General features: G+C 35.3%; 1 protein-coding gene across 1 annotated transcript; it reads left to right on the forward strand.

Moving 5' to 3' along the window:
• The first annotated feature begins 1,317 nt into the window (after positions 1-1,317).
• LOC111387235 (GTP-binding protein SAR1A) lies at positions 1,318-11,980 on the forward strand. The gene is made up of 3 exons (XM_023011777.1): positions 1,318-1,718; positions 2,348-2,479; positions 11,443-11,980. Exons 1-3 carry the CDS (start codon positions 1,590-1,592, stop codon positions 11,761-11,763), a joined length of 582 nt encoding a protein of 193 aa, XP_022867545.1. The 5' UTR covers positions 1,318-1,589; the 3' UTR covers positions 11,764-11,980.
• Positions 11,981-17,128: the final 5,148 nt, after the last annotated feature.

Below are 17,128 nucleotides of genomic sequence, written 5' to 3' on the forward strand. Positions count from 1 at the left end.
TTCGATAATATCTGAACTTATAAAATTTGTCGGCAATCATATGCTATCCGAATTCACAAATCGTCTATATCATGTAAAAGCTCGTTTCGAAAACTCTATCATTGTCATATCGAGTGGTTCAAACGAATATCGAAAATAGTTAAATATGTGTCAAACATACGTCTAAAAAAAGACGTCTAACTCATTTTTTTCTCTTAAAAAATTCAATTATTTCATTAATATTTATTATTTTTGCACGATAATTTTTTTAATATAATTTATATTATTTTATTAGAAAATTTTACATAGAATATGACATAAAATTTTTTAGGATCGTTACAAATTAAATGTAATTTAAATTAATTTCAAATTACATTTTCTTTAAATTTGAATTTCATGGATTAAACTTAAAATTTATTTCAATTCATTTACGAAATGGTAAACAAAACTATACAAATAACAAAATTTATTAATAATATTGATAATGATGTAATTATACGACATTTTTATAGTATCAAAATTTGTATTAACTCATTTCCATTAATATTATGTTGTTTTTAAAAAAATTATATTTAAATTTTTGATCCGACAATAGTAAAAGTCTGGGTCCGCCTCTGGCCATCACCATTATATTTAAAGAAAGCTTCGCATAAGATCAGCTAATTTGAGAATAACGTTAATTATCAAGAGTTTATGCTGTGTTTGGTTTGCATTTTCGTTCTCTATTTTGAATTCATTTTCCATTTTCTATTTTAAAGGATTATTTTAAGATTGCACAAAATGCATTTTGTTTGTTATTCTAAAAAACAATTTTTTTTAAAAATTTTAGAACTAGTTCTATGATTTTTATTTCAATTAATTTCATTATTTAGTAAAACATATCAATTTTATACTATATGTGATAAAAAAATAAAAAAATTAAAGTTGGTAAAGATAAGAATAATTGTAACATTGAGAGACAGCACCAGAGAGATGAATTCTCCACTATGGTTCTTGGAAGAGCTGGGGCGAAAGAGACAAAGATGAGTATTTGTATTTTAGTATGTTTCATGTGATTTTATTAATTATTTTTCTTGTTTTGAGTTTTTTTTGAATGTTTTAAAAATACTCAAAACGTTAAAAAGTCATTTTGAATTATATGTTGCAAAATTTTCCTTGTTTTGTAAAACTCATTTTTGAAAATATCATATCAAACACGTTTTTATTTTTTAATTTTGAGTGTTATAAAAAACTAAAACCTAAAAATGTGACAAATTAAACCCACTCTTGACTTTGACAAATCAATTTTAGTAAAATTAAAAATCAAAATTTCTCAATAAATTTTTCATAAAGAAATCGTCACATCTCAGAGACACCACGGTACAAATTAGTGAATCTGATTGATTCATACCCTACTGGGCATTGATATATGCACCAAAACAGGCAGCATTTTCTCTTCCCCAAGAAAAGAACAAAAAGGGCCAAATCTTGAGCTATTCGAGGAGCTCTCGTTGAGCCTATCTAGAGATCGCGAACCGCTCCGTGTTCGTGGATCGATTCATCCATCCAGCTATCGTTTGGATTCTTAGATTCTGCTGTTTGGAATTCCCAATCGGATCCTATTAGGAAAAATGTTCTTGGTGGATTGGTTCTATGGAGTCCTAGCTTCACTAGGGCTGTGGCAAAAAGAGGCCAAAATCCTCTTCTTAGGTCTCGATAATGCCGGCAAGACCACCCTCCTTCATATGCTCAAAGACGAGGTTCCTTCCTTATTTTTTACTGGCTTAGTTTCACACACACGTTTATCGTATTACGGCTTTATATATGTTAGAGTCCATGTCCCTGTTAAATGAATTTTGTGGATCATTTGGTTGTTATTTATTAAATTGTCGATTTGTGAATTGACTTCAGAATAAATCAGTTGTTTGTCATTTTGTAGATTTTTTTTCGGCATGCTATTTATTGACACTTCTGTTTCTGAATAAGTTTATTTCGCGTTTGATAACAAATTCGATTTTTTTTGTTATATATGAAATTGATTAAATCAATGAAATCTAAGTCTAATATAGGGCTTTGTTCTTTATGTTTTCTCTTGTTTTCGGATTGACATCATCAAGTAATACTTTGTCTAATGTATGCATCAGTAACAACAATTATAAAACAGCTGTGACTAGTTATGGGATTTTTGTTCTAATTTTACTTTTTATTCCTGTGAATAGAATGAGTATAAATATTTTATTTGGTATCGTTTAGATATTTATTTTTCCTTGTTCTGTGGAGAGATTTATTTCCTTACTGAGTCAAGAAGTGAATTAAATTATGTAACTGGAGTTTTTTGATTATAAGCTTAATGTGTACCTGATACTGTTAAATTATTGGAAATGAGCAGAGATTGGTGCAGCACCAGCCTACACAGTATCCAACATCAGAGGAGTTGAGCATTGGAAAAATTAAGTTTAAGGCTTTTGATTTGGGAGGCCATCAGATTGCACGAAGAGTTTGGAAAGATTATTATGCCAAGGTATTAAATTTTGTCAACATGTTGTGTTTGATTGTTATAGATCTTCAGTAACCACTGTTCATGTACAAAAATTTCCTTCCCCTGCCCCATAACCAAGAAAAGAAAAGAATTTACCCGGACAATTTTAATTTAAGAGTGAAAATTTCTGAATTAAAGAATTGAATGTGCCACACATTTATTCTGATACAAAGAGGTCATTATATACAAGAGGGCTGAGTGATTTCTGCCCTTATTTCTAGCAATTCAGCTAATTCTTAGGCTGTAATTAGCAGAGAAATCAAGGTGCATAATTCCTGATTTTACTCAATCAACTAATTAAGGAAAAAACAAAATACGGAAAGATTGAATTTAGGAAAACAGTAGCTGTACAACAGCTATATTACTAGTGGATTTTCAACACTTCCCCTTAAGCTGGGCAGTAGATGTTAATCATACATAGCTTGGCGTTTAAATCTTCAAAGTTGGACTTAGGCAAGGCCTTAGTCAGAATGTCAGCTATTTGGTGTTTTGTTGGTGTGTATTGCAGCAGAATTATCACATCTTCTATCTTTTCTTTGATGAAATGATGATCTATCTCAACATGCTTAGTCCTGTCGTGATGAACAGGGTTCTTAGCTATGCTTATTGTAGCTTGATTGTCACAGTACATGTGTAATGGCTCTTCGTCTTGAATTCTGAGTTCCTTCAGTAATCTTTTAAGCCACATTCCCTCGCAAATTCCACGTGTCATAGCTTTGAATTCGGCTTTTGCACTGCTCCTTGAAATCACAATTTGTTTCTTATTTCTCCAAGTGACCAAATTTCCCCATACGAAGGTGCAATACCCTGACGTGGATCTTCGATCAGTAATCGAGCTTGCCCAATTTGCGTTGGTGAAGATTTCTAAGCTCCTCTTTGCATTCTTCTTGAAGTACAGACCTTTGCCTAGAGTCATCTTAAGATACCTAAGAATTCGGTAGACTGCTGCCATATGCTCTTCCATAGGATTGTTCATGAATTGGCTCACAACGCTAACTGAGAAACCAATGTCAGGTCTAGTGTGTGAGAGATAGATAAGCTTTCCGATGAGTCGTTGATATCTCCCTTTGTCAACTGGTGTCATGTTCTTCCCATTTCCTAGTTTTATATTCAGATCCTTGGGCGTATCTGCGGGTTTGCATCCGAGCATTCTTGTTTCTTTTAGGAGATCCAGAACGTACTTTCGCTGAGAGACTGATATGCCATCTTTTGTTCGAGATACTTCCATCCCCAGAAAATATCTGAGTTTCCCTAGGTCTTTGATCTCAAACTCTTTCTCAAGAAAGTTCTTCAGTCTATCCATTTCTTCAAAAAAATCCCCTGTGAGAATGATGTCATCTACATAGACAATGAGAGTGGATGATTTTCCTTGAGTTGATCATTTGATAAACAGGGTATGATCTGATTGACATTGCAAATAGCCAAATTTCTTCATTGCCCTAGAGAAACGATCAAACCAGGCGCGAAGAGATCGTTTTAACCCGTATAATGACTTCCTGAGCCTACAGACTTTATTATTTATAGCTTGATTTTCTAGCCCAGCAGGAATCTCCATGTACATTTCTTCTTCAAGGTCTCCATTAAGGAAGACATTCTTGATATCAAGTTGAAATAATGGCCAATCTAAATTGGCTGCAAGGGATAGGAGCACTCTCATAGTGTTGAGTTTAGCAACTGGGGCAAACGTCTCGTGATAATCAATACCATAGGATTGTGTGAATCCCTTTGCTACTAGTCGGGCTTTGAATCTTTCTACACTTCCATCAGCTTTATGTTTTACAGTGAATATCCATTTGCAGCCCACTGGTCGTTTTCCTTATGGCAAGTCCACTATCTCCCATATATTGTTCTTCTCTAAGGCCCGAATGTCTTCCATAATGGCAGCCTTCCAGTGTGGTATCTCCAGGGCTTCATGAATGTTGTTGGGAACCTGTATCTTGGTCAAGATTGGAGACAAATACACTATATTCTGGAGATAATCTTCTGTAAGATAAGTAGGTATAAATAGGATGATTTGTGCAAGATCTCACTCCTTTTCTTAAGGCAATGGGCCGACTATCAGGTGACTCATGAGGAGAAGAGTCTGAATGAGAGTTATCTTGTGATGTTTCAGATGAACTTGGAGTTGGTTCAGACTCATGGAGTTGCTCAGGAAGTGCTCGTTGTGCCGTCTCCTTTTGGTGCCAATTTCCCTTGGAGTAAACACGAAGCTCACTATTTTTGGCAGAAGGGTCGGGAGGATTTTGAGGTAGAGTTTTGACAGGAGATTCAGGAGACTCGATGACAAGATTTGGAGATTCATCGACATCGTACGAAATTTGAGATTGACTTTCGACAGGAGAAGGTGGTTGTCGGTTTTTAATGATATTCCAAGACTGATGTTCTTTTGATGTACTCTCCCCCTGAACATTGGTTTTGGTGTAATAGGGTTGTTCCTCAAAGAAAGTAACATCTAATGAGTTATAGAATCTTCTTATGATAGGAGAGTAACATTTGTACCCTTTTTGACTTGGTGAGTACCCAAGGAAAATGCATTTGATTGCTTTGGGATCAAGTTTGCTCCTGTTATGAGGATATACATGAACAAAGGCTGAACATCCAAATATTTTTGGTGGAATGGTGGAGATTATGCGATGTTCTGGATGTGTTATAAGAAGAATTTGACTTGGAGTTTGGAATTTTAGGACACGAGATGGCATTCTATTGATAAGATAGGCTGCCGTAAGGACAGCTTCTCCCCAGAAGTGTTTTGGGACATGAGTAGTGAACGTCAACGACCTAACAACTTCAAGGAGGTGCCTATTCTTTCTTTCAACAATCCCATTTTGTTCATGGGAATCAACACAAGAACTCTGGTGAATTATGCCCTGGCTATTCAAATAATCACTCAAAACAGATTTAAAATATTCTTTTGCATTATCTATTTTGAAAAATTGGATTTGTGTTTTGAATTGATTTTGGATCATGGCATTGAAATTTTTGAAAATTTGCCCTACTTCAGATTTTTCTTTCATGAGAAATATCCAAGTAATTCTTGTGTGATCATCAACAAAAGATACAAACCATCGTGCCCCAGTGATATTTTTGATATTAGATGGTCCCCAGATATCACTATGAATCATTGAGAAAGGATGTGTTACTTTATATGAACGACTAGGATAAGAATTACAAATATGTTTTGAAAACTGACACACTTCACACTGAAGATTCATTCCTCTTTTATTTCTGAATAATGAAGGAAACATTTTTTCAAGATAAAAGAAATTAGGATGTCTTAGTCGATAGTGTAATAACATAATCTCACTATCCTTATTTGTGGAAAAACAATTTTTGTGAAACTGACTCAAAGAGACTGCCTTGTGAGTTTGTTCCTCCAAAGGATGGTCATCCTTGAGGAGATAAGAGTCCTGAGTACACCTCAGCACTGCCAATCATCTTCCCTGAATCCGAGTCCTGAAATGCACAAAAATTTTGGAAAAATTGAGCTACACAATTCTTATCCCGGGTGAGTTTACCGATTGACGGTAGATTACAATTAAGGTTTGGTACAGGTAAGACAGAATGAAGTGACAGTCTTAGAAATTGTAACCGAACCATAGCCTTCTACTTTTGAAATAGACCCATCTGCAATCATGTCCGAGTAATTTTCTTTGTAAGGTTTAAACTCAGTAAGTAGAGTCTTATCATCCATCATGTGATCTAATGCTCCCGTGTCAATAATCCAAATATTGTTTCTTTCCCTGTAAACATTTAAGGCTTTTGAGAAATTACCTTTCTGAGCCAGGGATCCCGCAGCAACAGTGGAAGAGCTAATGGATTGGCTAATCATCTTCTGTAGAAGTTCAAGTTGCTCTTTGTTAAAGAGAACTGGTTCAGAAGTGCCATTTTTGATTAGTTGAGGATGTGGCATTGCCGCGACTTTCATGAGATAAGCGTGAGGGCTTCCAATCGGCTGGTTTCCCATGGAGCTTCCAACATGCTTCTCTGGTATGCCCTGGTTTTCGGCAATGATCACATCAGGGCCTCCCCTTTTTTATCCTGCTATCTGGGTTACTTGGTTGAGGGCCGCGTATGGCTAGGGCTATTCCTTCTGTTGTGGGCTGATTGTTTGGAGTTCCCAACATCACCTTTTTTCGGCTTTCTTCTCTTCTTACCTCCGAGAAGGCTTCTCTTAGACTTGGTAGAGGCTTTGTGCCCAAAATCCTTCCACGTACCTCATCCAAATCTTTGTTAAGTCCGATTAGAAACTTGAGCACCCGTTTTTTTCTCAATGATCCGCCTATACTGACTTCCATCAGTTGGACTTTCCCAAGTGTGCTCTTCAAACATATCTAACTGCTGCCAATAACGAGTTAGATTATTATAGTATTGGGTAATAGAAGATTCGCCTTGTCGGAGATCATGAAGGATCGTCTCCACTCCAAACAATTTGGCGGTATTTTCATTATTGGAGTAAGTTTCTTTTATAGCATTCCAAATCTCCTTGGCAGTACCATATAGAAGGAAAATTTCACCTATATCATTGATCATGGAATTGATCAATCAGGACATAACCATGCTGTCCTCGGCTTTCCATGATCTATATTTGGGGTCTTTCTCTCCTGGTGAGGTCGAGAGACCTGTGAGATTATCATCCATGCCTTTTCCTCGGACAAACATGAGAATGGATTGAGACCACTGCAAGAAATTGTGCCCATTCAGCTTGTGATTTGTGATTGAAATAACACCGCTGCTATCTCCACTGTTTCGAGTCACTGGAATTTCCTGACTGGAGTTGGAGCTTTCTCGTTCGATTGTCATACCATATTTCGTCATAGAGAATGATCACGAGATGACAGTGATGAAAGAAGGAAAAAAAGATGAATAGAGCGAGGAAAAAATTGAGAGAATAGGCTGGAGAGGGATGATTAGTTCAGAGAACCTGGCTCTGATACCATGAAAATTTTTGAATTGAAGAATTGAATCTGCCACACATTTATTCTGATACAAAGAGGTCATTATATACAAGAGGGCTGAGTGATTTCTGCCCTTATTTTTAGCAACTCAGCTAATTCTTAGGCTATAATTAGCAGAGAAAATCAAGGTACATAATTCCTGATTTTATTCAATCAACTGATTAAGGAAAAAACAAAATACGGAAAGATTGAATCTAGGAAAACAGTAGCTGTACAACAGCTATATTACTAGTGGATTTTCAACAAAGAGTTATTGAACTCCTGGATTTTTGACCTTTTGACACTTTGTTGCTGGTGAATTTCAATCACTACCCTGACATTCTACTCCTTTTCGTTTTTTGATTTTGTGCTGTGTTTGTCGAAATTGATTCTTTCAGTCACGCTTCTCTACAGAAAGGTAAATGTTCGATCATTTTTGTAATATGGTAATTGCACGCTCAATTTTCATGCATCAGTTTCACTATTTCCTAAAAATCTCTAATTACAGGCAAATGTGTTTATTCTGTGGTGTTTAAGCATTAGAATTTGGCAATGATTTTTCTGTCATAAACTCTTGCCGAATTTATGTTTCCCCCTTTATTTGGAATCTTTACATGAACCATATGAAGTCGTTCTTCGTTGTTGGTGGATATTGTGAGGTTTCCACTACAAAGCTTGTGGATAGTAATTCAGAAGGCGAGTTCTTATTCTCTATTGTAGCTTTTTCTGGAAGAATTCACCCTGACATATAGTTATGTATCGTAGACATGAGTAACAGTAAACTTCTAACTGGAATGTGCTCTGCCCGACAGAGTGCATATTCAATTTTTCTTGCGTGATCTTTTAAAACGTTAGACATTACATGTTTTCACTCTTTTATCATGTTTGATAAAATGGTTAGGTAACATTGGATTTATTATTTTGAAAGAATAAAAAGCTACAAACTCGTTGATTATTTGTTGAGTCATGTTTAATACTATGCCCTTTTTTGGTGGGTATTAAAATAAGATTTTTTGTAAATTTTGATAAAAATTGATGAAATGTGTGATTGAAAAATTGTGGATTTTATAAAATATATAATTAAAATTTATTATTGATTTTAACTTAAATTAAAATTTTAATTTTAATTTGTACCAAGCAGGGGCTATATATCAAATATTCATTTCATGTACACCATCATGCATCACCCGTCACATGGATAGTAATATCTCAAGCTCTTTTACTTCTTCTCATGTTATTCATTAGGATATCGAAATGATTAGCTTTGGACAACTTTTTATATAATCTCTCACGTAGTACTTTATATTATTTTATAGGGAAAATTGCAACAATGGTTCTTAACCTTTCACTTTTTTGTAGATTTTACCTTAATTTTCACTTTGTACTACCCACAGTCCCAAACCTTTTAAAAATATGCATCTGAGGTTCAAATGGATGGTTTACCATTAGTTGATAAAAAAAGTCAAAATTTATTTAATTTTGACTTAAAAATGTCAAAATGGTACTTTTGCTATTAATTCCCATTTATCCCTCATAATAATTAATTAAAACAAAATAAGAATAAAATACAATTATAATATATTTCAAAATATAAACCAGCATCACCCTTCCTCCTTTCCCAACCCACCCACATTATGATCGTCATCGTCATTGCCATCACCCACACAATGTCGGCACCTCCATACCTAGTATGACTCCCCACCCCCACATCCGGCTCCACCACCTGTCAACATCTACGGGAAAATCCCAAAATTACCTAACCCCAAGTTGAGAAGTAAGTTTTGAAATAGGGATAAAATCTTCATCTAAACTAAAATCTCAATCCTCAAATACAAAACCAGGCGGTAATGGAGTCGAGCCTTTTGTAGAGATCAAGAATTGATTTTGAATCGTATGGAGAGGTAATGGAGACAGTGTTGGTCTAGGTGGTCATTTCTAGATCTGGGTTCTTGTTATTTGGGGTAGATGTTCTGTGTACCAAGTACATTGACTGTGTTTCTACATTCCTCCTGCGTTAATTGATGGTTGGTGGCAGTGGTTATGGCAACGACGATGGTGGGTTATTTGCATCTACTGAAAGCGTTCCAAATGAAAAATCAGTGCGGCAACGTGTTGGTGACTAGGTGATTTGATTTTTAGTTTTGATTTGGGTGGGGTAGGATTTGATTTTTTGTTTCAAATTGACGGTGGTGGGCGTGAGCGATGATTTTTCTTGGAATGATTTTCGAGTGTGGGGATGAGTTTTCTTGGTTTGATTTTCGAATGTGCTGTGGGCTGGAAGGTGACAATGGTGAGTGGAAGCGTTGGGGTGGTAGTGGTGGCAATTTCTAATAAGGTATCGCCTGAGAAGAAGAATTGCTATACCGTTTTGATTTGGGGATTGTGTGGGGGCGTGGGGGTGGGGTGGGTTTATATATTTATATTTATTTATATTTTTTGGATTTTTTAATTTTATTTTTTAACATATTTAATATGAGTAAATACAAAGTACCATTTTACCCTTTCTAAATTTGTCAAAATTAATTAAATTTCGACTTTTTAGGTCAACTATCAGTCGAAAGTTTGAGACTGTGGATGATACAAAATGAATGTTAGAGTAAAGTTTGCAAAAAAAAAAAAAACGATTAGGGACCGTTGTTGCATTTTTCCCTATTTTATATAAGATCTAATGTTAAGAAGAACATAAAATTAAATTTTTGACAAGCACGAAATATTTTACACTATAAAAACTACTACCTCCATCCCACAAAGATAGGTTTGGTTTCCTTTTTAATTTGTCCCAAGTTATATGTCACTTTCCTTAACTAAAGTATAGGTATTTTTTAGTTTTTTAATATGCCCCTGTTTAATGTACTTTGTTATCAACAAGTATAAATTGATCATATTTAAACTATTATTTAATGTAGGGGTATTTTAGGAAAAATGTAAGAAAAATTTATATTTTCTTAATCTTCGTGAAAATAGAAACAGGCCTATCTTTATGGGATGGAGGTAGTATATATTTTTAACTCCAACCTTGTTACTTAGTCTTTGACATTTCTTTAATCTGTTTTCTTGGTAAATGGCTCTTATAGCCTCTAGAATTCAATACAATTAAAGCAACTCGCAGAAAATATTAAGTCTTCAAATTTGCAGAAAATTCAATGTTATTAGGTAAGTGATGTGACAAAGCTACTTTTCATGATCTCGTAGGTGTCATTGTCAACTATTTTGTGATTGCAGTTTTGTAAAATTATGACAAGATTATATTTCTGCACTTAATTGTTGTAAAACAAATCTCAGAACATTCAGGGAAAATTTGAACTAAGGAGCTGTGAAAACATATTATCTGTTCTGCATTCTTATCAGCATTCTGTTTTTGTTTTGGGCAACAGTGTTATGAGCCACACTGTCGTGAGGGAAAAAGAATGAGTACTCGAGTCACTAATTTGGAAGATCTCTTGACAACTTGAACTGCACAAGAAATAAATGATTACACGATTGTTGAATTCTCTTGGTGATGATGTGATAGCACATTATATGAAAGGTCCTTAAAAAGATCATTTGAAATCTGAAGTCACACTATTCAATGCGCAGACACTAGCTCCATGCTTTTCCAAGAAGGAAATTCTCTTGCACAAGACAGCATATTCTAATATTTTATTTTCCTCTTTTTATTTTTTTAGTCATTTACGGGCATCGAATAAATGACTTGGACCCCAGGCCTCTCCTCCTCGTGTTGTGGGGAAATAGGAAGAAAAACCAAAAAGTGGCGTAATTAACAAAAAGGTTCGGTACCATGGTATTACGCTCTTTAATTTGTCAGTGACTTTGGGTGCACTTAAATTGTTTTATTATTTTCCTCTTCTATTTCCTTTTTGTGAGAGTAAGTTTACTAGTGGCTATCATTTGTACTGTGAAGCTTTTTTAACTGCATTGCACTAGATGTCATAGCATTATATGGTATTCTTCAAGATTTATGTTCTCTTTCCGATGCCTAATATAGTAATATGCTACTTCTTGGGTGTAAAGGTGGATGCAGTTGTTTACTTGGTGGATGCTTATGACAAGGAGAGGTTTGCGGAATCAAAGAAAGAACTGGATGCTCTCCTTTCTGACGAGTCGTTGGCTACTGTTCCCTTCTTGATTTTGGGCAATAAGATCGACATCCCTTATGCTGCCTCTGAAGACGAATTGCGTTACCACATGGGGTTGACAGGTATCACTACTGGCAAGGGGAAGGTAAACCTTGCAGATTCAAATGTCCGTCCACTTGAGGTTTTCATGTGTAGCATTGTCCGCAAAATGGGCTATGGAGACGGCTTCAAATGGGTCTCTCAGTACATCAAGTAATTGGCATAGGAAGCTACATATTTTGGATGTTTTCGGATTATAATCTTGTGTTATAATGGACCTGTGCCGGAAATGTTGTCTTATTTGAATTTGTTGGATATTTACCCCTTATATTTTTGGTGAAATGATGAAACAGCCTTTTTACAGTATCATTTATTGTTGAGGCATTGATTGTGTTCTCTCTTGATATTAAGGAAAATAATTATTTCTGGCGAAAGGATATGCCTATTTTTATTTCTTTTTAGAATGGATAATTCAACATGCACATTATGGTATTCATAAGGGTGTTCATAATGTACATGTGAAATTTTATGATTGGAGGGTTGAAAAAATTGTTTTTCAACTCTCCAATGATTATGTCATTCGTAAATTATGGACACCATAATGTACTTGTAGCATAACCCTTTTAGAATTATCAGTTTTAGAAACGGATTATTCCCCTTGTACATTGATGGTGTCAAAAGGATGTCCATAATGGACACTCGTCACCCTCCTATGGGAGAGGCGTCAGTGGGGCCCAGGCGCCTCTCCAATAGGGGCTGCCGGGTGTCCATTATGAATACCCTTATGGCACCACCAATGTACTCATAGCATAAGCCGATAGAAACTGGCTTGGTTATTAACCCGAATATGTAGTAGATTATTTTTTCTACCTTTTACGTATAATGGGATTGGTTCTCGCCTATTTTCCAGTTATTCTGACGATCAGGTTCTGACAGTATTGGTTTTGCATCTTGAACCTCGTTACTTGTCTCCCACTCATCTTTCTAGGATGACATTGTGCCAGTGCCTTTGGCAAAGAATTTTGTATGCTCTGAATAAAATGAGAAAATATTCATCTACAGACTTTTTCAAATTTTTCTTGGCCGTTTTCCATTTCAAATTTTAATATACACTACGAAACAATACTATTAGTATAGATTAAATAACTTAGTTTATTGATCGTTGTACAGAATTCAATGTTATCATATATTGATATACGTTAGCCTCTACTTTGCAGGGTTGGTTCTGATGACAAAAAAATCTTTTAAAGAACTGGCACTGGCAGGGCTATCCTTTCCTGTAACCACTCTGGTGTGAGAATTAATAGGAGATGATGATTAAATATTAATCATGAAAATAGTAATGTATTTGACTTTGAGGGCAAAAGCTGAGGGGCCAATTCCTTATCTGAGAGGACTCGTCTCTATTTATAGTAGCTATTTCGGAGGACAGTATCATACCTTGATACCAGGGGTTAAATGTAAGAACGTGGTCACTTGAACAAAATATGTCGACCTAACATGGGGACACGATTATAACTTCATCAAAAGTGGTGGGTGAAAATTTCATGAAGCCATGAAAATTAAGTACAAGCTCGCTTGTCTATTAGTGTCCTATTGTGTGGGCGAGCATCCGGACGGCCATTAGAGTACTTGGGACCAGTTGATGGGCTCTACACCACAAAGATTACGGTGACTACCAATATGCATATAGCTCACATGTTTCTTTTGATACCTGATAGGATAGCGACTGCTACTTCTACAATCATCATAGTTTAAATATCTCATGTGGTCATTTGGATAAGAACAAATACACGTATGCCCTAGACGAATTGCATTGACATAGAGACAGCGGTATACTCCTTCACCACCTATTAGATTAGGTCGACTTTATGGTAGTTGGCTAGGTGGATTTATGCTCAACTATAAAGGGAGGACGCTCCTCTAATTTATTTCATCCTTTCTATCATCATATATATCGAATTTATTTAGATTATTAATTACTCTATTGTGCACAAAAGCAATGTCTTCATTTTCTAATTCTTTTTCTAAAGGTTTTGGGGTTATAGAGTATACACTTGAGTTTTTGCGTTCATATTTCTTTCTTATAATTTTGAAACGTGAACTAGATATGATATCTTTCTTGGTGTGATAGTTAAATGCAAACCCTGGCGTGTGGCTTTAGAAATTTGAACAATGTAAGAATGTGAATGATTGGTTACGAAATTTGTGAAAATTCATTGGGAAGCATTTTGCAGCAAATCAATATGATTTATAGCTGTTCCATATTTGGCAATAACTAAAAAGCCACAAAATGAAAACGTCCTCCCATAAGGATTATTATTATTATTATTATTTTGTAAAAAATAAATGTAAGTTTATTCCTTCATTTCATTAAGCATTCCACCAAAAATTTCACACATTTTCATTTGACAAACTTGTAAGGAACTATGTTAATCTTTAATAAATCATGTTCAATGGAGAAAACAACCAATTTATTCAATATTTATGATCACAAATACAATTTTATCAACCTCAACTTTGAATAACTCCTTTCCATGCAAGCCACTTGTTAACGATAAAAACTAGATCAACAAGTTCCTCTCACATAGTTAGGATTTTCATCTCCTAAAATCAATCGTTTTGATGCTCAAATTGGCGCAAGATGGGAAATGAACTATCTGGGAGGGAGATATTTGAATTTTGCATGGTTTCCTTCTCTTAACTAGGAGTACTTATAGATTTCTCTCAAGATTTTGGGACAATTCGATCATTTAAGGAAATTTGACAGATGATGGCCTCTTATTGGCTAGCTTGTAATTGATTCTGTTATAATATCACGTTTTATTTATTGGCTTACGCGTCTTGCATTTATTAGCTTTGAAATCAAGCTTTACCACTCACCTACGTGCACTTTAATAACGATTTTTAGCTAGCCCGGTTAGAGGAATGACTCGTTTATGTTTTCTGCAAAAACCTTTATTTACCTCGCGTACTACTTATGTGTCGGAAGAATAGGTGAAGTTCACAGAGCTTATTCCTTAGTTTAACAAATAGTTCTTGAATTTCGATTTATTATTTATATTAAATCCAGGACTTAATTGTACAATTGCTATGGACCGCAAACTTATTTTTGATGGCTTTACCTGATCATACTTTTTTCCTACTTTTTTCACTTGCAATTCATGCTTGAGTTAGATGGAAAGCTTTTAAATCACACGACTTTAGGAAATCCATTCCATGCATACGTTATGTATGCTTGCTTATGGCCATTTGTTTGTATGTCTTTTCGTATTCAGCGGCTGAGATTTAGTGTCATTTCAGATGATGAGTTCGGTAGATTTCAATGATTGGGATAGGCTCTTCTTGACACTATATATATGTGTCATGCTATTGCTTGTCTATATTCTTCCTTATTGTAAAAGATGTGTCTTGATATTCTCTTCATTGCCGATTCTATGGGGAAACATTTTATTTCTACCAAAATCCTTTTAAGTGTTCTTATTGGTTCTTTATCTTTATTGATTCTGCTATATTTTCCAAACGAACCTTCTTTAGTTTTCATGCCAATATTTTCTATAATTGAACAAGATCTTGAAATTATCCTAATTTCTCTCTTGTCATGCAATGGTTGCATATCTACGATTTTGATTCTAGTGCATATAATTCAACAGCTGACAGAGAATGATTTAGAAGCTGGAGTTTCTTTTTTCTTTTTCCTTTTTCCTTTTTTTTTTTTCATGCTTATGCATTTTCCACATATATGCATCCACAAGTGATCACTGTGGCATAATTCCAGGTACAGTGATAAGCTCTTATTCATTTCCTTCTTGACAAATGCCTAGTCAACTTCTAGAGGTTGCTTTAGATAAAAGATCAACCTCATTTTCTGGTTCAAGAGATTCTTGTATATCAGAATAACGGATGTGTCGAGTAATTTAGTTCGCAGAATATGCCTTTTGGTTAGGTTACTCTTGTATATAATAGATTTAGTTTGCAATTGTTACTCGCCTTATAACCTTTCTTTATATGATTATATCAATGAGAATTTTCATTCATCATACTCTACTTAGCAACCGTTATGAAGCATCATTTGAGCTTGTACAATAAGAATTTAAATAACCAATCGACTTTGTTAACTTCGCACAACAAGAATTCAACCAACTTGGCCAAGTTCGTATATAATAAAAGAGAAATTAACTTTGTTGAGTTTGCTCGATAAGAATTTGTTCACCATTTTATTGATAATATTTTCTCAAGTAAATTTAATTTCAGGGATATTTAAGGGGTTCGCCATCCTTACTCACGTGTTTATATAGTTCCTAATACTACAACTTCAATTATTGTATATGGTGTGGAAACCGGATCCTATCAAATAAAGATGGGAACCAAATTGATTGTAGAATAATTACGTTCCATAATTGGTGTGATAAGTATTGATTTCTTTCTTATTTAGGAGAGTAGATTTTCTTCCTTATTTGCCAACTCTTGTACACTATAAATTGTAAACCCTTTCATTGTATAATTAATTATGAAATAAAAGCACAATTCATATTTCATAATGGTATCAGAGCCAGCCCAGTTTTAACCTAACCAATACATGGCTGAATCGGCTCCTCACAACAGGAGCTTCATGACTTCTAGACTCAGATGTAGAAGCCACGTCTGCCATGAACACAAGGAGAATTGAAAACTCAGCCTTCCAACTCTCAATTGAGAAACTGAATGGGAAGAATTACAAAGAATGGGCACAGTCGATAAAGCTAATAATCGACGGAAAAGGGAAACTTGGATAATTACTGGAGAAACCAAGGTGCCGGCCTCAACCAACACGGATCTCCTTCAGAAGTAGGAGTCGGAGAACTTGATGGCGACTGCCTAGCTTGTCAATTCCATGAAGCCGAACATCGAAAAATCATATTTATTTCTCCCAACTGCAAAAGAGGTTTGGGAAGCAGTTAAAGAAATGTATTCAGTCACAAAGAATTTTTCTAGAATTTTCGAAATCAAATCGAAGTTATGGCAGACAAAGCAAGGAGATCGAGATGTGATGGATTATTACGTGGGGATGAACGAATTATGGCAAGAATTAGACATGAGTACCGAGGAAGAATGGAAGTGTGCAGAAGATAGCGTGCGGTATACAAAAAAATTGGAAACTGAAAGGGTGTTCGAGTTTCTAGCAGGTCTTCATCTCGACCTAGATGATGTTCGTGGTCGAATACTTGGCCGGCGTCCTCTTCCATTGCCACGTGAAGTGTTTTCAACGGTGAGAAAAGAAGAAGACCGGCGGAAAGTCATGTTGAGCGAGTCTAGTGCGCCGGCACTAGAAGTGTCGGATCTCTGACAAGCTTGGGCCATTTGGATATGGCTTAAAGAATAAAGATAGCAACAGGGCTACTGTTGGGACAACTAATGGGACCAAATAACTTAAATGATAGAATTTAGACGATGGGCTTATATTCTAAGGGAGGCACATCCGGGACAGGTCCAAAACAATGAGGTCGGCTGTGGTGTGAGGATTGTCGAAAGCCAGGACATAAAGAGGATACTTGTTGGGATTTACATGGGAAACCGAGTGATTGGAAGCCAAGACAAAATAA

The sequence above is a fragment of the Olea europaea genome, chromosome 3, assembly GCF_002742605.1.
Source record: "Olea europaea var. sylvestris chromosome 3, O_europaea_v1, whole genome shotgun sequence".
NCBI lineage: Eukaryota > Viridiplantae > Streptophyta > Magnoliopsida > Lamiales > Oleaceae > Olea > Olea europaea.